Here is a 23983-nt window from a genome sequence, read left to right on the forward strand (position 1 = left end):
AACGCAACCAAATGTAAATCAAAACTAGATGTTTGTGCCCAGTGGGATGATTATCTCTCTCCCTCTCCCCTTCTCCCTTAGATAGATAACTGTGACAAAGACTCACCAGCTCCCATAATTCCACCATTTTACATTGTTGTTTTTCAACCTCACTCAGACGCATCTGAGCTAACTACACTGTGCGCCCTTAAGTACACAAATGTTTGTGTGCGTTCATTTGTAAACAAGTTATTGTTTAATTATAACTTTGCGTGAACTTTGCTGATCAGTGGGGCGAAGCATGTCTCCCCTTCAGCGCGTAATTATTCAGGCTAATTGCTGGCCCTGTTCACGGAGCATAAAGCACTGCTCATCCCTCAGCATGGCCATCTCACATGCCTTCATTTCACTGCCTATGTCCCAAATGGCACCCTATCCCCTATATAGTGCACCACTTTTGATCAAGTGCCACTTTTGACCAGAGCCCTATGGGCCCTGATCAAAAGTAGTGCACTATATAGCGAATAGAGTGCAATTTGGGAAGCACTCACTGGCTGTCTCCTCAACAGAAACAGTAGCAGCCTTTTAATGGTTTAATGTCTCTTATGATCCTAGTTGTCAAGATAAAAGCATATGGTGGTGAAAAGAAGGAGGGGGTGGTTATATATTTTATTCTCACGTCTAAAAATGGATATAATAATAATAATAAAGACATGATGTTAGCAATTTGTCTGTCTTTACACCGTAAACATGCATTGTTGTCCCACCCAGTCTGTTCTCCTTCCAAATCAAAGCGGGTAAACGAGATGGGATGAGTGACAGATGTCTACATTATTACACCACAGTCCCTAGGACACAAAGCCACATAATGACGACTGTCATAGTTATGCCTCCCTCAGGCGGGTTAGGTTGAATCTCTCTCTCTAAAGATGAGCAAAAAAAGACTATATAAAATAAATAATACAAATGCTGAGCTATATTGTATGCTCAATTTTTTAAAAACAATTATATTCTTTTATCCCCTTGCTAGAATAAATCTACACTTAGCATTTTTCTAAAATGCTTTATGAGATTGGAGAACACATTGAGGGATCTTAGACGATTTCTCCATAGCCATTAACAGAAACTCGTTGTGCATCTTGTTGTGTTGTTGTCCTCCTGTGGCTAATAGCTAGCTAAAATTGTCCTTTCCTAACTTAGCCATGGATGAAGATAGGGATTTGGACTTTTCATACATTTTTGCCTTGCCTGAGAGGATGGAAGTTCAATATGTAGCTAGATATAGAAGGCTAATGTTAACTAGCTAGCAGCTGTCCATGAAAGGAAGTCAGGCTAGGACTCTTCCGTTTCAAACCACAGGTTTTCAATGGGGTTCCAGTCCGGAGGCTAAGATGGCCATTGCAACATTTTATGGTCAATTAACAATTTCTTTGTGGATTTTGATGTGTGCTTGGGGTTATGGTCTTGCTGGAAGAGCAACATGCGGCCAACATTCAGCCTCCTGGCAGAAGACAACCAAGGTTTTTGGAAATGTATTTAAAAAGTAGGTATGGGTATATGCCCCTCCACAAAGCTGAGGTGTTCAGAAAACTCCTGTCTGGGCCACCTACGGACTACTCCCTATGCACTGAACCTGGCAAAGCCTTTTCAAAAGCTTTCCTCTGTGAAACTAGGAAGTACTACGGTGCCAGGTTAGAGTCTGTCGACTCCGAGTGCAATGCGGAGGTGGCTAGGGTTAACATTAACAACTGGGTGGATAAAAAGACAGAGGGAAAAATCCAGGACCTGTTGCAAAAGGGAGCTGTCGACAACCTCACATGACTTGTTGGTGAATGCCATTTATTTCAAGGGCAAGTGAGGAAAGGAGTTCAAGGAGAGATCCACCAGAGAAGCTCAGTTCAAGGTGAGAAAAAATGAAAGTAAGCCAGTGAAAATTATGTATCAGGAGAGCATGTTCTGCTTGACCTTCATCCCTGAGGTCAACTGCCAGATTCTGGAGCAATCTGAGCATTCTCATCATGCTCTCGGAAGAGATCGAGGACAAACTGGGATGGAGAACCTAGAGAGGGAGCTCGCGTTTGATAACTTTGTTGCATGGACCAGGCCCACGTGGGACATGTGCACTTGCCCAGATTGAAGATGGAGAAGATCTGCGACCTGAAAGCCGTTCTGGTCAGCATGGGCATGATGGACTCCTTTGAAGGGTTCAGGAGCAATTTCTCAGGTATGTCACCCAACAACAACCTGGAGTTGTCTGAGGTGGTGCACAAGGCCTTTGTAGAGGTGAATGAGGAACGCACCGAGGCTGCGGCTGCCACAAGGCTGTCTCCCCGATCAGTCATGTTGAGAGCATAATATACGTACCTTCAAAGCCGCCATCCCTTTCTGTTCTTCATCCACCACAACAGTACCCAGAACATCCCCTTCTGTGGCAGGTAGTGCTCCCCTTCAAGTGATGCTAGAGGTTTTGTATAAACTAATCCCCGAAGACTTTGCACAATGATGTGCAACGTCATCCATTTCATATGATATGTTACGTCCTGTAAAAAAAAGAGAGATATGTTACGAATTCCAATTCGTACAAGAAAAGGAGATATGTTACGAATTCCAATTCGTACAATTGGACTTTGACATGCTTAAGTGTGATCGTCCTTGTAAACAACGTTGTCATTTGTAATAATTGTTACTTTATGTAATCTCGATTAACCCAGAAGTAAAATCTTGTGTAATTTGGTCAGCTGCATGATTCACTTCTGGGCCTATACGTGTTAGAAGTTGAGAGTTCCGGCAAAGATGAAGGCCTAGATTCAATCAGATCAAGCGCTTACTGGCGATAGCCAACACCTGCATAGCTGATGTTTTGGCGATGTAAGAGGTGGAACTGTGTTGGAGCTGTCAAATCGATGAGCAGCTGCTCTTGAGATCATTGTCACGAAGCCACACCCGTCCCACTTGCGTTAGAAGTTCAGAACGAGAAAGTGTAGGCTATATAGAAATAATGACTCTCAAATTGAAAATCATTAAACATGATAGAGGATTTCTATCAGGCTAATCAAGGTGTAGATAAAATGTCACATTCCAGTGTTCGAACTTGTAAACATGGCTGTATGGGTTCTCTCTTAAAGCGACTCGTTGCAGCCGATGGCAATGTCTGCTTTAGGTATAATGCTGGGAGACGCTTGTGGATTTGACAGCTCTAACACAGTCCCACCTCCGACACTGTCAAAACATCAGCTATGGGGATTTTGTCTAAAGAGGATCTGATTGAATCGAGCCCAAAGTCTCCAACCTCGCAAAGCCAAAGCCCCTCATGCGCAAAGCACTTGAATCAAAGCAGTTTAAGCACTGCCTTCGCCCAATCCTGAAACATCCCAAATAACAAAAAAACAGAACTACTGCTGCTTGATATCTCATCCCATTTAGTTCCAACTGATTCTTTGGTCTACACACAGAAACTGCCTACAAGAGATTATACTGTTGTTTTATGTTTGTGTAATTATGTAATTAAGTTTTAAAATTGCATAATGTTTGCATAATCTTCATTTGAATATTTTGTTTGTAATTTGTGTCAGAAAAAAACAAAACATAACAAGGTTTGGCAACCTACAAAAACATTCATTATAAATCATAAATCATCCATACGATCAGATATAGCCCATTTTGACTTTGTGGCAACCATAAAATCACCATCGAAGGAATAAACTATAGCTTGGACAGGGGGACATTTCCAACAGTGACATCACTGATCCAAGCACTGCTTTTTCACGCAAGCGTGCCAACAAGAGCTGACCTGTGCTGGCTCAGATATTTTATTTTCACATGATCCTTTTCCGCCTAGTTCCAGCAACTATGATGGATCTGTAACCAGGCCATGCTTGGTTTGGTTCGGCTCCGTAGTGTGAAAGTTCTCATTATGCCATGCTTAGAAGAAAACATGATATTTGCTTGCTAGACCAGCAGTAACCACAATAGTTCAACATCATCTGTTGGAACAGTTCACATCTGCTCCTCCCTTGTTTAGGGTTCAAACATTTGACTTAAGAACTTTTAATTTAATAAAGGCAATAATTTCATCCAGACCTTTTCCTTCTAGATTCATCTGGCCTGGCTCTTGCAAAACAAATAAAAGCTAAACTAATTGCTGAAGATCCCCCTACGGATGCATCAGGATTATAGTTGAGCATGACAGCGAAAAATCATGCCGCTGCATTGAGCGGAAAGTCTCCATGAATCACGTTTTGTGTGGGGGGACAGGCAGCGGCGGTGGTAGAGGAGCGGTAATCATCCAAATTAATACTTCACCGGCGGCCGCCTCGTTCTCCGTCATTAGGGCACATTACAAAGCCACAATATACATCATTAAACCGGGCATAAACAATTCATTAAAAGGCAGTTAGGGAGACAAGCGAATGTCACTTCTCCCTGTAGTATTAATAGGCAGTAAAACGGCAGAGGGTTAAGGCTAATGCTGCACTCCCAGTCAACCTGACTAATGGCCTCTAGTTGTTCCAGAAACACAAGATGACCCTTTGCCTGGCTTCCTAAACTCCTTGCTCCGGCCAAATGCTATGCTACGCCCCACGGACGTTAGTTTCTTCTCTGCAATGAGTCTGGATCGGAGTACCTCCATGACAATTTCTAGAACGGAAAAAACATTCTAACCGTTCTGATTGGTCCCAGAAACCGATGGGCTGGCAAGAGCCAGAACACACGCGTGTAAAGCCTATGGGTAAAGCGGAGGTTTGAAAATGTGTCATTGGCTTTGTTACTCTGATTGGTTAGAGATTATCCAAATCACAGATTACTTTGTTTGGTACAACACCCCTCATTTTGACGTCACCACAAACGACTTCAACGATGGCAATCTGAGACTGAGGTTTGTAGCGAACGAGCAGTGGAAAAAGTCAGTTTGAGTCGTCAGGCAAGATGACCCTACCCTTCAATGTAGTTATTTCTGTTGAGTCACCGCTCTTAGGAGATATGCATGATAAGGCACCTCAGAAAAAAGGGTTCTACGTGGAAGCCAGAGAACACTGTATTGCACCTTTCTATTTAAAGAGTGGTGATGTAATGTCAGCACAACGTACACTATGAGCCATAACTACAAGGCAGTCGAATCTGGCATTTCAATGGATATACAGTTGGGGATAAAGATGTATTCTCAGTCATCAACCTTCAGTTTATTTAAAATCTGGTGATATTTAAGCACCCAGTTTTGTCATAGTAGAGGTGCAACCTTTTTAAATACTTTAGAGTGGTTATCTGCCAGCCAGTCTTGAGGACACCACACCTGACATTCACACTTAGCTAAGGGTACATTACTAAAGGTTCTACAAATGGCACAAAGTTTGACCACACACACACATCCAAAAACTGACTGGGAAAGGTCAATCAATGCAAAAATTGCCTCTAAATAAAAGTAGCATTACAATGTGGTGAAAATTGTGGTGACTTTGGTCAGCTAGTGACCGGACAAAGGAGGGAAACTAGATTGGTGTAGCAGGATGACAGATTGTGTGTGATCGTTGTACGAGTGTTAACATTAATATGTGTTTTTCAATAGTTTGCCTGTGCAGGTTCCTTTAGTGAGTTTAGTGTGACCAGACCACGTTCCCACAGATAAAAATACAATGTAATCTAAAAAGCAGACATTCACATAACTGCCACTTAATAAAAAGGGAATTGAAAGATGGAGATAAGATTCCGCTTAAAATAAATATGGCTTTGCATATGTCAATCAAGATGACAGATCTGCATGGGTTTCTTCACTGGTCAAATAAAGCTATAGTGAAGGACCTGGGATTTGCTAGTAACTTTGGTAGAGGGCAGGAAGCAAAGCACTACAGTCACTGACACACATGGACACCACATTCAGTCATGAATATAAGGCACAAAAATACTTCACATACCAGCTAGCATGTGCTCAAAATGAAACTTCAAGTTTTGCTTAAAGGTAGACTCAGCTATACAAATTTCAGTAGCAGCATGTCAGGCCGATATCCACAACAACAAAGAGAGTGAAGCGAGAGGTTCATCTCCTCCGCAGGAGTTGTCCCTCAGCTATCACATTTGCAGGAGAGTGAAGCGACCTCCCGTGCACATGCGAAGATGCTCTGTATGGGACTGTGGGTGCTCACAAGTACAGCTTTTTGTATAGCGTTTATTCCTCAATATCTTTGTTTCACACTGCTGCTCGTATCGCTGAGTCTCAGTTTAAAGAAAATGCTTTCATAGCATTGGAGATGTGCAATAATATATCACAAGATCAATAAATAATTAAGGATAGTGATATGATTTTACAATCATACAATTTGCACAATGTTCAACATCAAATACGCAAACTTTTTTGTTGTTGTCTCAGCATCAGTGCCAAATGTTAATTTTTCTGAACTCCCATAAATGTTGTTGTCTCAGAACAAGCTGTGGCAGTGGAAATCAAACAGGACTCAAATCTTCCTCTCAGAATAAAGGAGGCTCTTCAGCTGGTTTCTGAAAAAATAAAAAACTTAAAACAATATGAACAAAATAAAAACCCTGAGATTTCAGATTCAGATGCAACATTGAGGTCAGACATTTTACAAATGCGTCACAGGAGGGGTGGACAGATGACACGCAGCCACCACCAGATGTGTCAGTTACTAGGCTGACCAATGATGACATCTAACGGCTTTGGCAGCCATGACCCTGATTTCAACCAGTTTTCCTCTCACATTCAGCGGCTCGACACGAGGAGACTGTGTTGAGGTGTTCAGCTGATGCTCAGGGCACCACAACACTCCTGACCATTCAGTCCACATCATAATAGGCCTCAGTGCTCTCAGCCATCAGGCCCATTCATTCTACCCACTGGGCATCCAGTGCTACTCCACCCCGCTAGTCTAAAGTAGCGCCTCCCCCTGGTGTCCCTGTGTCGGTGTCCCTGTGTGAGGGTGAGGCTGGGTGAGGTCACTGGGTAAAGCTCTTCTTGATGGCCACGTTGGGGAAGAGTCCGCAAAGCTCTTGGACGATGCGGGCGTCCACCTGCGAGCAGAAGGACACATCCAGGAGGAGGAGCTTAGGACACGCCTGCAGCAGCTTCCTGAGGGAGGAGGAGCTTACCATCCGGGTGCCTGTCAATCAACAACACAAACATAGCACGAGTGAGCAACATTTATGTGACCACTCAGAAATACATAGATTAAATCAGATAGTCAATTACAGACAAATAATAGTGAACACTGTTTTAAATGCTCCAAGTAAAACACTATATTCAAATATCTGGTCTGAACATAAGATTACTTTATTTAAACTTGTGTGAGACACCGAGAGAAAGAGAGATAGATTAAGAAAGAAAGGGGGAGGTAGTACCCACCCAGTATGTCGAGGTGCTGCAGTGCGGGGCAGTTGGCAGCCAGCTCCTCCATGTCGGAGTCGCACACGGTGCGGTTGGCGGTGAGGAAGAGCTTCCTCAGGCACGGCAGGTTGCGGGCCAGGTGCTGGAAGCAGCCCGAGCTGCTCTGCAGTGTGGAGCACCAACCAAGGTCCAGCTCCTCCAGTAGTCTGCACCCTGCAGCCAGCTCGGCCAGGCCACGCTCCGTCAGGTTTCTGCAGCGCCACAGGTCCAGGGAGCGCAGTGAGCGGCAGCGGACAGCCAGCATGCTGGCCACCACGTCATAGTCCTCTATCTGCAGGGAGGGAGAACACAGGGGTGGTGACCTCGGTTAGGGCTGTTAGCTAACACCGAATGACTGAATCAAATGTCATGATTATTGGTTGTGGTTAGGAGTTGAGTGCTTAGGCTGATCCTAGAATGTCTATCTGGCGCAAGAGAAGAGTGTATGATAGTGAGTGCGTTTGTGGGGGGCATCTTACCATCACACAGCTCCCCAGGTTGAGGTGTCTCAGCTCAATGCAGAAGGTTAGGATGCTCAACATGACTGTTTGCTGCAGCAACATAAACAAAGCAAGAGAGAGAGAAAATGTCACAAAGTTGAGTTAAGTTCCTATCAACCGACCCAAAATATGATTGCACCCCTTTTTGTACACACACAGTAAAATGAGACTGAGGAATGTATATCAAAGGTGTCACGTCAAAAATTACAATAACAGGTCTACCCATGTTATTCAATATCTCTCCAAGATGACTTGGTCTGGCACACACAACTCAACAGTATTAGGGTAGTATAACATTTCAAAACGTTAAAAAAAACACAACAAAAAAAAAATACTTCACTTGCTTATCCACCATCGCTAGACAGGGATAGAGGTGAGATTTCAATGCCGAACTGTCAACATGCCACCCAATGGCAATTGAGTGTGGGTGACGTGTCCTTTAGCAAGCATGGCTAAATGTGTATGCTGTGTGTGTTTCGAGAGTGTGTGTTTGGTGGTCTCTTTTTAGACAGTCAGAGAACTATTTAATTATACCAGTGACAGCTTAATGACAGACAACAGGGCTGGATGACACGTAGCACTGCAGACACACACAGCCTGCTCAGTCTGCCTGCAGTAAACAACTTGTAAGCCTAGACCTCATCCTCACTCTATGGTGTCTGCCTTAGAAAAGGCTGAAACATGACAACACTCAGAAATGCTCTGTAAGGTTTTGTAGCAGGCCTGGGCAAAAACAGCTATGCACCGCAAGGACCCCAGCTCTGAGTTCATTACAAATGATGACAGTAGAGAATTAGTCCTACGTAAACCACAATGGTGCCATCCACAGGTCATGTAATCGAACAGGACACTCAACTACCATACACCACCAATATACCCATATGCATTAGGCTAAAAATAAGGCGTGTTACAACATCGTCTCAATATATGTTACTTAGCAAACGTTTTTTTAACCAAATTGACACTCAATGCAGTGAGCGCATACATTTTTAGTATGTGTATGTGATCCATGGGAATTGAACCCACAACCTTGGCGTCGGCATCATGCTTGAGTTACATAAATGGGTGCCGAAACGTTTCATACTCAGCCCACTACTGTTTACAATATATATAAATAACATTGGTAATGCTGTAAAAAATGTATAATTCATTTGTATGCAGATGATACAGTGTTGTATTCCATTGCTCCATCGGTTGGCCAAGCCTTTTCACATTTGAAGTCTGATTTTCAAGCACAGCGGAGGTCACTATTGGATCTAAAGTTGGTGCTAAATGCAAACGAAACATGTTTTTTTCTAGGTCTCCTAACCCAGATTTGAATTAATTAGTAATTAATAGTTTGAATGGTACACAAATTAAGCGAGTTCCTTCATACAAATATCTTGGTATCTGGCTTGATGACAAACTGTCATTTAAAAAACATGTCACTGAGCTGGTGAATAAGTTGAAGTTCAAGGATGGTTTCTTTTACAGAAACAAAGCATGTCTGACTTTTGTTAATAGGAAGGAAATTGTCCAGGCCACTTTTATGTCTATGTTATATTATGGGGATAGTATCTATATGCATGCAGCAGCATTTACACTTAAACCACTAGATGCTGTTTTCCATTGTGCCCTTAGGTTTATTACTGGGGATGGTTATAGAACTCACCATTGTGTTTTGTATCAAAACGTGGGTTGGGCCTCTTTTGTATGTAAGGAGAGAGCAGCATTTTCTTGTGTTTATCTACAAAGCACTCATACAGAAACTTCCTATGTATCCATCATCATTAATTCAATTTAGACTTACAAATGACCAAACTTGGATAACACTGGACGCCCCTTCGGTCTCCACACAGTTGGGTAAAGCTGCTTTTAGTTTTTTTGCACCCTTTATGTGGAACAACTTACAGAGCTCTCTGAAATGAGATGTTCTGGTCCCCATTGGTCAGTTCAGAGTATTGATCGGAGACCCCTATGTTGATAAATGTGTCTGTTTTTCTTAATATGTTTTGTATATTGTGTGTTTGATGTATTTATGAAGGGCTCTTCTGTAAAAGAGACCATAGTGTCAGTATGACTTCCCTTACCACATTCTTACCAACTGAGCCACACTGGACCGAAGTAGCAATAGCATCACTGTTCTAAACAGCGTACCTAATGCGAGCGGTTCTATATGTGACAGAGATTAAAATCTCTGTTAGAAATTTAGAAAGAGGGGAGAATCTAATAGCAACAACTAGGATGGGTTGATAATATGACTAGATGTTCCTTTGGCTTCTGGACTATGAAAGAAAGTTTATATGAAAACCAATAGAACAGGAGAGAAATGCTGGTTAATGGCATGAGGAAGTCTTGATAAAATAATTGCCTCCACATTTCTATGGTTGGATTTTGGCTAAGCTACTTTGAAGCAAGGTAAGACTTTCCTCATTATTGGAAGTAAAGCAAAACGTTTAGGTTTCAAACAATCATACTGCCTCAAGCTAACATTGCAAAGTGGTGGGTGACGCGCTGATAGCCTGCCTACCGTTGACTATAGCCTATGCACTTAAATGACGAATGAGAGGCGCGCTTTAATTACAAGTTGAGATTGAGAAATACAAATTGTAGATCTTTTTAAAATCGTGGCCATCAAAACAGTTAACATGCAATTGCATTTAGAATTGCTATTTGTTACGCAATAACTGGGCTTATAAAAGCACGTTTCACTCCAGTAGGCTACCAGCTTTTTGTAGGTAACCTCTCTCAAGATTTAGTACAGACTGACACAAAATGTAGAAATAGTAGCCTACTTTGACAACAATTCAGTGAATGCAATTAGATTAGATAGAGACAGATAGAGAGAGAAGATACACAACAACTGTTCAGAGACAAAAGATTTGTAGGACAAATTCATATTTCACACTGTCACTTTAATGTTTACATTTAGCCTACAACATGGAACATCTGGAAGCACGGCCCCATCCTACAAAGTGGCACAGAACACGTAGAGCACCCAAAGGAGGTTCCTACACATCTCCCACTCTTTGCCCTGCGTCCACTCCGGAAGCACACCACACACCCTCTCTTGTGCCCTTCAAACTTCACCTGCTTTCAAATGAGTTCCAACTCGGTCCACACGCCCTGGTGCCACACTCTTGGCTCCCCTCTTCCTGCCACTGTAGCCATATCAAAGTGAATTCACAAGCTGCATTTTGAATGCGTTCAGGGATCAGCGCCTGTGGTTTCTGGGAAGGGGCCTTTGCAGGGTCCCCCACACAATGTACGCTCCCACAAAAAAACACATACTTCCACCATTTTCTACCTGTGTGTCCAACATTGTAATAGCTCCTCAGTTGGTCAAGATGGTCAACCCCGCCCATTTTATTGTTGTAATCCATTACAAGCTCTGTAACAGATATAAGTTCCTACCACTTTTTAAAAAACGGCTCCAAAACCCCTGCCACTGTCACTTTAGGCCCAGGCTGTGTGGTACAAGGGTGAATGGTGGGACTTAAGGCAGACACACGCCATGGAAATGTAGGCTCTCCTCTCGGGTGTGCTCTCCCTCTCCCTCTTCCACTCTTTTCTCCCTCCTCTTCAGTCTCCTCTTCCCCTCCACTCTCCCTCCTCTTCACTCTCCTCTTCCTCTCTCCCCTCCACATCTCTATCCCTCCAATCATCTCTAACTCCTCTTCCTCCCTGCCTTTTACTGCCGAGCCCCGACTCTCCACATCACTCCCTTCGCTCCCACCCAGAGGATCAGAGTAACAGAGGGAGAGGAGAGGAGCAACAAATCGGATACAATTGTAGTCGGGAACATAATCTCTCTCTCACACTGTCTCGCTCTTCCTTCCTCCCTTTCTTTATCTCAACATTCACATACTCTCTTCCTAATAAGGGGTTTCCATAATACATTGTGTGATACAGTTAGCAACAAGCTCTCTCTCTCTCCTCCAATCAACTCTTGCTTTCTTGCCTGACAGACTAACTACAGAGTTCACCCTGCAACTATTTCCATGAGACAGAGCGCAATCATTCGAGCTCCACCGCTGGCGCTGATGTGCTCGCCTGTGCCAACCAAGTTATCATGACATGACAGGACTTGCTAATCTGTGAGCTATTCCCCAAGTTTCACAGCATCAAACATCAACAACACCAAACATTTATCTGATGCTTACTTATTTCACTCACCTCGACATCATCACTTTTCAAAGTGCAAGGATGTGTGCAAATCCGTATCACCAACCAACATAGATAAAGCCTCTTTCACAATTAAAAATTTGAATGACTACCTCATCTCTGTACCCCAAACATACAAGGTCCCTCAGTCGAGCAGTGAATTTCAAACACAGATTCAACCACAAAGACCAGGGAGGTTTTCACCAAGAAGGGCACCGCTATTGGTAGATCGATAAATTAAAAAAGCAGACACTGAATATCCCTTTGAGCATGGTGAAATTACTCATTACACTGTGATAGGAGAAAAATGAGGATGGATCAACAACATTGTAGTTACGCCACAATACTAACCTAATTGACAGAGTGAAAATAAGGAAGCCTGTACAGAATTTTATTTTCTAAAACATGCATCCTGTTTGCAACAAGGTACTAACGTAATACTGCAAAAAAATGTGGCAAAGCAATTCACTTTTTGTCCTGAATACAAAGTGTTGTGTTTAGGGCAAATTCAATACAACACATTACTGAGTACCACTCTCCATATTTTCATGTTATGGGTATGCTTGTAATCATTAAGGACTGTGGAGTTTTTCAGGATAAAAAAGAAATGGAATGGAGCTAAGCACAGGCAAAATCAGTGAAGACAGTGAATGTTCCTGAGTGGCCGAGTTACAGTTTTGACTTAAATCTACTTGAAAAACTATGGCAAGACCTAAAAATGGTTGTCTAGCAATGACCAACAACCAATTTGACAGAGCTTGAAGAATTTTGAAAAGAATAATGGGCAAATGTTGCACAATCCAGGTGTGGAAAGCTCTTAGAGACTTACCCAAGAAGACTCACAACTGTAATCGTTGCTAAAGGTGCTTCTACAAAGTATTGACTCAGGGGTGTGAATACTTATGTAAATTAGATATTTGGTGATTTCATTTTCAATAATTTTGCAAAAATTTATAGAAACATGTTTTCACTGTCATTATGGGGTATTGTGTGTAGATGGGTGATTTTTTTATTTTTATTTCAGGCTGTAACTCAACAAAATATGGAATAAGTCAAGGGGTACTTTCTGAAGGCACTGTACCTCTATCTTTGTGCGGTAGAGCACTAGCCGGCGCAGGTGGGTGAGCTTGGAGATGTGTGTGAAGGCCTGGGGGTGGAGGCGGTCGCACGAGGACAGGTTGAGCTCCTGCAGGCCGGGACACGTCTGGGAGATGACCTCCAGACACGGTTCACTCAGGAAGTGACAACACGACAGCTCCAGACACACCAGGCTCCCACCACACGCCTTCATGAAGCTGAGGGGGAAGAGGGGGAGGAAGTCAGACCTGTGTTGTAGCGTGGTAACACAACATTAACAGGGAAGTTTAGGATTTTACAACTTGATGTTAGTTTCAGTTTCAAGTTTTATTAGTTGTATGTACGGGATACACATGGTTTACACCGTCCAACAAAAAAATGCTTACTTGCAGGTTCCTTTTCGACAATGCAACAACAATAAATAATAAAAGGTAAGTATACGAACATAAAGTAAATGGCTCAGTAGAACAAAGATTTAAGCATAATTATAATACAGAAATGCACAATTTATTGTCCAATATTTCCAAAGATGGTTCCTCACCCTGAAATCAACGGAAGTGATGGGCACACACATGCCAGTCTGAAGACAGAGACCAATGAACCACAAATGTCCAGACTCTCTAGCCCCCTCCCAGCCAGCCCCATCCCCAATAACTCACCTGCTGAAGCCAGTGAGGGTGAGGGCTCCGCGGTTGCCAGTCCAGGAGAGGTTGAGCCTCTGGAGCAGGGTGCAGCGACCCTGCAGCTGCCCCAGGGAGGTGTCACTGAGGCGGGCCCAGTATGGCTGCAGGCTCAGCTGGATGTACTGGAGGGGGTCACAGCAGTGCTGGTGGAGTAGCTTACAGGTCTGGGCCAGGCGACACAGGTCGGGCAAGGTCAGGTGGCTGACTATCAGCTGGATCAACTGCATGGGGAGAGGGAGGGAGAATTACAGAAAGAGAATAAGAGAGAAGGGAGGATGGTGGGAGAGGACGTAGAGAGAGAGAGAGAGAAAGAGAAAGAAATAAAGCAAAATGGAGAAAAAGAGAGACAAGGAAAGCAAGAAAGAAAAAAGTAACCAGAAGGGATGATGTCAGGCAGAGGAGAATCACATAAGAATGTGTAAATGTAGAACAGGCACAAAGCAGTGAGTTTGAGTGTGGCAATCAATCTGCTTGTTTGTGCAATATGGACGTGTGCTTCTCTCAGTAAGACAGAGGTAGAGAGAGAATAGGTGTGTATGTGTGCAGTGAACAAACAATACGCTGTGTGTTCAACAGGGTATCAGCTAGCAGATAATAGCTATATTGTATTTCAAACACACACACACACACACGTGGGTTGTGAGGTGGGATGTGAATGGCAGCGGTTTGAGAGTAGTACATCAAACCAAGAGAACAGCTGTTGTTTTTAAGCTCGTCTTGGAAAATATGACGTCTTTATGACATGAAAATTACTTTTTTGTAAGCTTCATATCAAATATCTCCATGGGTCCAAGCCAGTATGTGTAGGTCTATGGGAAACCGCTTTTGTCCAATTAAGTCTTCGCAAAGTGCAAAAACTGCCCAAGATACCCTAAGCATAAACATTTTCAGTAGATGAGACTACACTTAAAGCTGCAATATGTAACTTTTTGGGCGACCCGACCAAATTCACATAGAACTTCTATATCATGTGTTATAGATCTGTCATTTTTATTTGAAAGCAAGTCTAAGAAGCATTATTTCTGTTCTTCGTGCGCTATTTCTATGCTTCCCATTCTTAAGTGTTCGTTTCTGCGTCTTTTACTTTCAGTTTTGTACACTAGCTTCAAACTGCTGAAAATACTGTTTTTGGTTATGGAAAATATATCTCACAGCGGTTTAGATAGTACAATGATTCTCTACACTATACTTGCTTGTTTTAGTCACATAAACTGAAATTTAGTGGACAGAAAATGCAGCCAGCAGCCATATACGAGTGTTGTAATATATATGAGTGTCTAATAGCGTATTCTCCCCACCTCGTAGGGAAGTTTGTCGAAGTATCCATTCCCCAGGTTAATGTGCTTGCCATCCCCGGCCTGTCTGAAGGAAGCTCCCGGGTCAGACAGCTCCTCATCGCTGTCACTCAGGTCACAGATGTCAATCCTGGGCATCTTATAAAGGGAGAGAATGGGCCTCTCCCTCTGGCCGCGCAGGACAACGGCGTCCAGTTCCGTGTAGTACTTTAGCAGGGAGCTGTTGACCTCCACGCGGATTAAGTTGGTGGGGAAGCTCAGCTGCTTGATGCTGGGGGAGAACTGCCTGGCCTGGGGGGTCAGCACCTTGATGGGCTCCCCAGCCCACAACACCTCCCACCTGGGGACAGACAGAGACAGAGGTACACCTCTCAGAGGTACCCACACACACACCACTCTTTAATCTGAGACAATCACTTAGGGCCTATTTTCCCATTCACAAACTAAGCCTAGTCCTGAACAAATAAAACTTGCTCAATGGAGAATCTAAGTGAAAGTGCTTCTTAGTCCAAGACTAGGCTTAATCTGTGTCCGGGAAACCAGGCCATAGAGTACAAACATGACTTTCGTTGTGGTCCTCTGTAGCTCAGTTGCTAGAGCATGGCGCTTGCATCGCACACATTACTTTAAATGCAGCCGTTTTACAATGCAGCCGTTTTTAATCACAATATCAAATCATTTCTGGGTAACAATTAAGTAACTTACCGTGATTGTTTTCAATTAAAATTGTCAACAACAAAAAAAGCTTCTTAGCAAAGAGCAGTTTCTCAAGCAATAATTTTGCTAGGACTGTCTGGGAGTGGTCTGAGTGGGGAGGGGAAAACTGAAAACTAGCTGTTCTTGGCAGAGACGTTTGGAACTCTTTCTTATTGGTCTATTAAATAATTAATAGTAAAACTCCACTCAACAATTGAGAGCATCTTGACTGGCTGCATCATTGCTTGGTATGACAACTGCACCACCCTCGATCGCATGGCACTACAGAGGGTGGTGCGGACAGCCCGTACAGCACATTTTGAAATAATTCAGACCACTTGTACAGCCTTAATTTGCTCACACATTCATACGGACTCTACACACGCACACACGCTGCTGCTGCTCTGTTCATCATATATCCTGATGCCTAAAACTTCAATTAAAACGCCAAGTCTCAAATAGTCGCCTGTCCCTTTTAATAGTTGATCACTGAAGTCGTAATTTCAAAACATAAACACCGGTTTCAAATAAACGCTGGGTCTAAATGAATTGCTTGAGGTTACCATGGATACAGCTTTGATATTCCTATGGTCATGTGCATTAAAAACATTTGTAAAAAATTCTGTCATCGTTGCTAGCCATGGAGCCACCAAAAAGAAAACACGACTTCAGTAATTACCGGTACCACTCTCCATGGTGCTGATGGCCGAAATTGGGGTGTATGATAGGCAGCCTTTGCAAGTCTGACCTGCAATGGACTTGTTATTATAATGTTTATGCTGGTCACAATAAACAGTGCGGTAGTCTTTCCTAAATGTTATTGAGGAAATAGACGCCTGACATAAATAGAAGCCTGACTCATTATAATACGCGCCGGATGTGTTCAGTGATTGAAGCAAATAAACACCCAGGCTATTAATTTAAGTTTTACGGTTTATAGGGAAGGTGTGAAAGTGGCTATGCACGGAAAGCAGAGATTTCATGCTAGAAGATTTGGCAAACTACATTTCTACAACCCGAGTCCCACACCACCACTATGGTCCTTACCTGATGTCTGTGGGAGGGTTCTGGGAGAAGGGGTTGAGGGAGCAGGCCATGATCTGGACGATAGCCCCCGGGTGGTAGGTCTCCAGCACCTCCACGGCTGTGGGGTAGACGGGCTCCTCGAAGGCCAGCTCGATGTAGTCCTGGCTGTGGAAGGCCTTGGGCGTGCGGCGGAAGGGCAGCGGCGCGCTGGCACACTGCTCCCACCACGTCCCGTAGGCCCTGAACACGGCCGTCTGGGTGAAGTCCCCAGAGCTGGGGTAGACGTTGGGCACGCCGGCCAGGTTCCACATGGTGTACGACATGCTGTTCTCACTGCCGTAGTGGGAGCTGAAGTCCAGCACCTCTATAGGATAGGATAAGGTTAGTCCATCTGCTTCCAAACCCCCTCAGACAATAGCACACAAACACACAGCACACATTTTGGGAGGAGCACACCGTTTCAGCTCCAGTGCAGCACAGACTGGAATATGTTCTGGGATTCATCCAATGGCATTGAGGAGTATACCACCTCAGTCACCGGCTTCATCAATAAGTGCATCGACGACGTCGTCCCCACAGTGACCGTGCGTACATATCCCAACCAGAAGCCATGGATTACAGGCAACATCCGCACCGAGCTAGAGCTGCCGCTTTCAAGGAGCAGGACACTAATCCGGACGCTTATAAGAAATCCTGCTATGCCCTCCGACGAACCATCAAACAGGCAAAGCGTCAATACAGGACTAAGATTGAATCCTACTAAACCGGCTCTAACGCTCGTCGGATGTGGCAGGGCTTGCAAACTATTACAGACTACAAAGGGAAACCCAGCCGCGAGCTGTCCAGTGACGCGAGCCTACCAGACAAACTAAATGCCTTTTATGCTCACTTCGAGGCAAGCAACACTGAAGCATGCATGAGCGCATCAGCTGTTCCGGACGACTGTGTGATCACGCACTCCGAAGCCGATGTGAGCAAGACCTTTAAACAGGTCAACATTCACAAGGCCGCGGGACCAGATGGATTACCAGGACGTGTACTCAGAGCATGCGCGGACCAACTGGCAAGTGTCTTCACTGACATTTTCAACCTCTCCCTGACCAAGTCTGTAATACCTACATGCTTCAAGCAGACCACCATAGTCCCTGTGCCCAAGAAAGCAAAAATAACCTGCCTAAATGACTACCGCCCCGTAGCACTCACGTCGGTAGCCATGAAGTGCTTTGAAAGGCTGGTCATGGCTCACATCAACACCATTATCCCAGAAACCCTAGACCCACTCTAATTCCCATACTGCCCCAACAGATCCACAGATGACGCAATCTCAATCGCACTCCACACTGCCCTTTCCCACCTGGACAAAAGGAACACCTATGTGAGAATGCTGTTCATTGACTACAGCTCAGCATTCAACACTATAATGCCCACAAAGCTCATCACTAAGCTAAGGACCCTGGGACTAAACACCTCCCTCTGCAACTGGATCCTGGTCTTCCTGACGGGCTGCCCCCAGGTGGTAAGGGTAGGCAACAACACATCTGCCACGCTGATCCTCAACACGGGGGAACCTCAGGGGTGCGTGCTTAGTCCCCTCCTGTACTGTACGACTGCGTGGCCAAGCATGACTCCAACACCATCATTAGGTTTGCTGACGACACAACAGTGGTAGGCCTGATCACCGACAACGATGAGACAGCCTATAGGGAGGAGGTCAGAGACCTGGCAGTGTGGTGCCAGGACAACAACCTCTCCCTCAATGTGAGCAAGACAAAGGAGATGATCGTGGACTACAGGAAAAGGAGGGCCGAACACACCTGCATTCACATCGACGGGGCTGTAGTGGAGCGGGTCGAGAGTTTAATGTTCCTTGGTGTCCACATCACCAACAAACTATCATGGTCCAAACACACTAAGACAGTCGTGAAGAGGGCACAACAACACCTTTTCCCCCTCAGGAGACTGAAAAGATTTGGCATGTGTCCCCAGATCCTCAAAATGTTCTACAGCTACGTCACCGCCTGATATGGCAACCGCTCGGCATCCGACCGTAAGGCGCTACAGAGGGTAGTGCCCAGTACATCACTAGGGCCAAGTTTCCTGCCATCCAGGACCTATATACTAGGCAGTGTCAGAGGGAGGCCCATAAAATGGTCAAAGACTCCAGTCACCCAAGTACCGGAACGCCAAGTCTAGGTCCATGCATAGTCACTTTACCCCTACCTACAAATATGTACAAATTACCTCGACTAACCTGTACCCCCGCACATTGACTCGGTACCGGTACCCCCTGTACATAGCCTCGTTATTGTTATTTTATTGTGTAACTTTTTTTTTTTTTTTTTTTTTACTATTTCTTGAACTGCATTGTTGGTTAAGGGCTTGTCAGTAAGCATTTCACGGCAAGGTCTATACCTGTTGTATTCGGCGCATGTGACAAATACAATTTGGAGCTATTTTAAGGGGTTAGACTAAGTGCCTTGCTCAAGGGCACAATAGCAGGTGAATGATCATACCTTTGGCATACTGTTCCACCTCCACGCTGATGGGCAGGGTGGCCCGCTGGCCTGACTCCACGGCCCGCCTGCTGGTCAGCGCCTCACCCCGAGTTCCGCTCCTGGACCGGCGCCGCAGACAGATATAGTAAAACATGCTCAGAAGGGTTAGCATAGGGAACAGTGGGTCTGGGGAGCAGTGGGCTGGGTGTGGCTTGTGGGAAGCGGCCCCAGAAGCCTGCCTGGCTCGGGGGGTCGTGGTGAACACAGCGCAGGCTACAGGCCCAGCCACATGCAGGACCTGTGGGTTAGGGAGAGAGACAAAAAGAGAGGAGTTAGAAAAGCAAGGCAGAAACAGTTTCCCCATTGATCTTCAAGAGTGATAGTAGTAAAACTTTGGGCCAATCCTTTTTTTCTTTCACAAATTGCTAACAAATAAGCAAATGTATCTGTCTAAGGGAGGATTAGAAATTTACAGAATGGTTACCTGGAGGAAAATGGGGGAGGGTCAAGGGGAGGGTTTAGTATTTATATTTGTATTATAGTCCAGTGGAGGGTCATGTAATTTGTAATTTATGGAATGTCTATACTTCTCTGTGTTTTAGAAGGAGTTGCTTATTAGGCTATGTATCGATGCCACCCCTCATCTCTGATTCTCCGCTTGGCGGGAAATAACAAGTGCGCCTATAGGCTATTTAATGTGGTCTCAATTAAGTTATCCATAGCCTATGAAGTGCAGAGCAAAGTTATACTTCTAAGATCGCTACTCGGATGGTGAAATAAAACTAGGCTGCATTACACACGGCAATGGATATTCTAACCCTGAGCCCCGGCCTGCTCTGCTCTTGCTGATCCCAAACTTTTTTTGTGCTGTCTAACCAATGGCTGTGCCTAAGGTAGCAGTTCAGGAGGAGTCACCGGCTTCTTCCCCCAAAAAATGTGGATCTTGCGTGCGGACTAGCCTATAGCATATGTTCTGTTCAGTTTGAGAAGGAGAGCGCGAAGATGAGGAGGACCGGAGATCAACTTTGTAGCTTGCTGCTATTACTATAATTGATAATATGAAAAACAATATGTTTCTTACCCATGATGTATTTATCAGAGTTATTGACCTCACAATAAGCCAGATTCGAGTAACTTACATTGTGGTGCTGAAACTTGAAGAAGCATCGCGGCACAATCAATAACTGCATAATTCATTTGAACCATCTTCATTTTAATTTACTTTACTAAGAAAATTGTACATTACATTTTAGTCATTTAGCAGACGCTCTTATCCAGAGCGACTTACAGGAGCAATTAGGGTTAATTGCCTTGCTCAAGGGCACATCGACAGATTTTTCACCTTGTCGGCTCGGGGATTAGAACCAGCGACCTTTCGGTTACTGGCACAACGCTATTAACCACTAAGCTACCTGCCGCCCCAAGAACAAGAGGGCTTTGTGTTGGAGCCTATTTCTTCCTATTTAAGAAAGATGAGGTAGGCCTACCTGTTTCACAGACGAAATTAGGCTATAGGCTGCTATATCCATAGATTCGTCAGTCAATTCCTGCACCCACCATGCACTATTTAAAAAGCCTACCTCTGTGTCAGTGAAGGGCTGTGAAGTTAAATCCAAGACTAAAATTGAGGGGGTATGAGAGGGTATGCCAAAAGCAGAGGCCTACCCCTTGTTATCTTAAGATTTTGAAGAAAATAAAACGGATCTGATTATATAAAGTGATCTATAAAACCGCTTTGGTCTGCAATGCTGTATGCTAGAAACAAGCCGTAAAATACCCGGGAAAGACGTGCCTCCGATGCATATGGGAATATCCTTGTTTCGTTTCTTTGACATTCAGAGGCTGAGCTACAACCTTCTATAGCCGAGGAAACAAAAACTAGACTTTGCTTGGAAAGTAATCTAATTCTGTCACTAGCAATTGATTAAGATATTCACTTTCTGTACATTACAAGATGTTTAAACCCAGACAGCTTTTAGGGAAACACTTGTAACCTTATCTCGTTGGGTTAAACCACGGAAGAAGAGTAGCCAGCAGTTAAAGCTTACATTTTTCTGCGTCAGTAGGCCTACTCTGTCTGGGGTGGAAAGGTAGGGCTAACTTTTGAATGTACCAAGCTCAGACTCCTATTGACGTCTCAGATTTAATTATTAACAGGGACAGTTTCGATGCAAACAAGACACACTGATTTGTCATTGGAGAAATATGATAAGATGAACACATAGGCCTATCTCTCTGTCCATTCTTAGCCTGTCATTTCGGTAATTTGTGTGGTATTTTAGAACAAATCTGTTAAAATTAAGTAGAATTTCATGACATTTTTATAAAAAGCTATTTTTTTCTCAAGCCTGCAAATAAGATGATAAGATTCATACAATGTTTTTACTATAAAGGAGATCTTTAACTTTTATATTTGAGTCATTTAGCAGACGCTCTTATCCAGAGCGACTTACAGTTAGTGAGTGCATACATTATTTTTATTTTTTTCATACCCCCCGTGGGAATCGAACCTACAACCCTGGCGTTGCAAACTCCATGCTCTACCAACTGAGCTACATCCCTGCCAGCCATTCTCTCCCCTACCCTGGACGACGCTGGGCCAATTGTGCACCGCCCCATGGGTCTCCCGGTCGCGGCCGGCTACGACAGAGCCTGGATTCAAACCAGGATCTCTAGTGGCACAGCTAGCACTGCAATGCAGTGCCTTAGACCACTGCGCCTACTCTTGTCCACGGTGAACCCACAACCTTCTGGCCCGCAGCCCTTGTTGCACTACAAATGTCTGCATTGCCATGTAACGCCAACAGGACAAAGAATTTCTAAAACTGCATATCCAAAGGGAGGGTTTAGGTAAAATATATTTTTCTATTACAGAGGTCCGATTTTCTCCATGTAACCCCCATTATAACATTCACTAAACTGACATCGTATTTTTTTGTCTAGAACAGTTTGAGTATTATTCTCTACCTTAGCAGTATGTATGTTTTTTGGTTTGCTGTCTGTTTCTTCACACCAAACAGATGTTTGCTACAGTACTGCTCTGCCACACAGTGGAGAAAATGGGCTAACTCTTCTTGAGAACCAGTCCTGATGATGTCACTTTGGTTGGAGGTGAGTAGCAAATGGCTCAAGCAGAGGGGTATACATTTACATTTAAGTCATTTAGCAGACACTCTTATCCAGAGCGACTTACAGGTATACTACAAAGCAAGATCAATGAGTTAGCCAGCTAACTTGTCTAAATACTCTGAAATAACGTTTTCTTTTTTAGAAAGATTAGCTTGAAATAACCAACAACACATATCTTAGTTTAGCTTTTCTAATGAACCAGCTAGCTGGCTTACTGATTGATTATGTGGTCCTGTGTCGCTCAGTTGGTAGAGCATGGTGCTTGAAACGCCAGGGTTGTCGGTTCTATTCCCACAGGGGACCAGTATGAAAGCAAGTTTCCTTGCAAATAGGATAAAAACACTTTTAAGTTTTATTTTCGTTCCATTATTCTTGATAAATAATACTTCATGTTGAGCTGAAACACCAAAGCTTTAGATGTTCCTTCACAGATGTGTGTCAAATTATATTTCCTCTACTTCCCTCTCCGTGGGCCTACCCCAACCCTAGCCATGTTTGACTTAAAATCATTTTTGTAGCTAAAATCAATTTACACAAATTCTTGACATAGCTAGATAAGCTAACCCTACCCCAAACATCTGTCAACTAGCGACAGAACATGCCATTGCAGCAATGCCAGATATAACGTTAGCTTGTTACGTCGTCGTTGTTGTTGTAACGTTAGTTGTTGTTGTTGTGATATAGCTAGCTAATGATTAACCAACTTGTCGCTTTGATGGAACCCACATCAACATCAATCACCCAGGAATGTGGCTAGGTTAGCTGTGTGATTATCTTGACATATGGTGGACCAAAAATCTACCAGTAAAAATAAATATCAGTTCAGCTAAAATTGACGCAAATGCTCACTATATTAATCTAATATTTAGAAAACATGACATGATAATATGACGTTTGTAACTAAATAACATTTAAGTGGATATTGTAGCCAGATAGCTAGCTAGCTAGCTAACGTTAGCTAGCATGATTTGACTAGCTTCCAAACGACCAACTACTGTGGCAGACTCAATAATAAGAACAAATATAAAAAAAATTACATATGTACTTACGTTAACAGTAGATCAAATTAAGCATTCATATAGCAAGACTGTCTTTGTTCCATATCTGAGATTATTTTAGCAGAAACCATGAAACCGCAGACTTTTGTTCTCACTTCTGTTTACATCGAGTATTAATGCCTTTGAAGCAGAGCATTATGGGAATTATAGTATTTTGTACTGGAAATAAAATTATTCTGGGAACCACTGAATGTGTGTGTGATTATAATCAGGGCTGGAAAAAAAGTGTGAATAAAACATTTGTCCGTCAGAATTGACTGAGAATGTAGTGGTGTGACATTTATCCTCTCCTAACAGAGCACTCTCCTGCCACAACCTGCCTCTGACCTCTCGAGGTAGAGGTTGGCTGTCCATCACACACAAAATCCCTGGTATTGGGGGAGAGAGAGAGAGAGAGAGAGAGAGAGAGAGAGAGAGAGAGAGAGAGAGAGAGAGAGAGAGAGATAGATTAGATAGATAGATAGAGAGAGAGATTTAAATAATCTTTATTGGGTCTGGGAGCCCACCACACAATAAATACTCATACAAAA

At 43.7% G+C, this 23983-nt stretch overlaps 1 protein-coding gene and 1 pseudogene across 3 annotated transcripts; one reads left to right on the forward strand and one right to left on the reverse strand.

Annotated features, from left to right (window-relative positions):
• Positions 1 to 1536: 1536 nt before the first annotated feature.
• LOC121585416 lies at positions 1537 to 2849 on the forward strand (annotated as a pseudogene).
• Positions 2850 to 5133: 2284 nt separating this feature from the next.
• LOC123485746 (F-box/LRR-repeat protein 4-like) lies at positions 5134 to 23568 on the reverse strand. 3 transcript variants are annotated; one of them, XM_045216872.1, is made up of 9 exons: positions 23445 to 23568; positions 19285 to 19564; positions 16793 to 17135; positions 15053 to 15389; positions 13731 to 13975; positions 13076 to 13289; positions 7831 to 7902; positions 7331 to 7643; positions 5134 to 7088 (listed from the first exon to the last, which is right to left on the reverse strand). In XM_045216872.1, exons 2-9 carry the CDS (start codon positions 19436 to 19438, stop codon positions 6925 to 6927), a joined length of 1842 nt encoding a protein of 613 aa, XP_045072807.1. In that variant the 5' UTR covers positions 19439 to 19564; positions 23445 to 23568; the 3' UTR covers positions 5134 to 6924. The 3 variants fall into 3 exon arrangements, with proteins under 3 accessions (XP_045072807.1, XP_045072806.1, XP_045072808.1); XM_045216871.1 differs by having other exon boundaries at positions 15053 to 15419; XM_045216873.1 differs by lacking the exon at positions 23445 to 23568 and having other exon boundaries at positions 15053 to 15419; positions 16793 to 17133; positions 19285 to 19359.
• Between the last annotated feature and the right edge of the window lie 415 nt (positions 23569 to 23983).

This window comes from Coregonus clupeaformis, unplaced genomic scaffold (genome assembly GCF_020615455.1).
Source record: "Coregonus clupeaformis isolate EN_2021a unplaced genomic scaffold, ASM2061545v1 scaf0836, whole genome shotgun sequence".
Taxonomy (NCBI): Eukaryota; Metazoa; Chordata; class Actinopteri; order Salmoniformes; family Salmonidae; genus Coregonus; species Coregonus clupeaformis.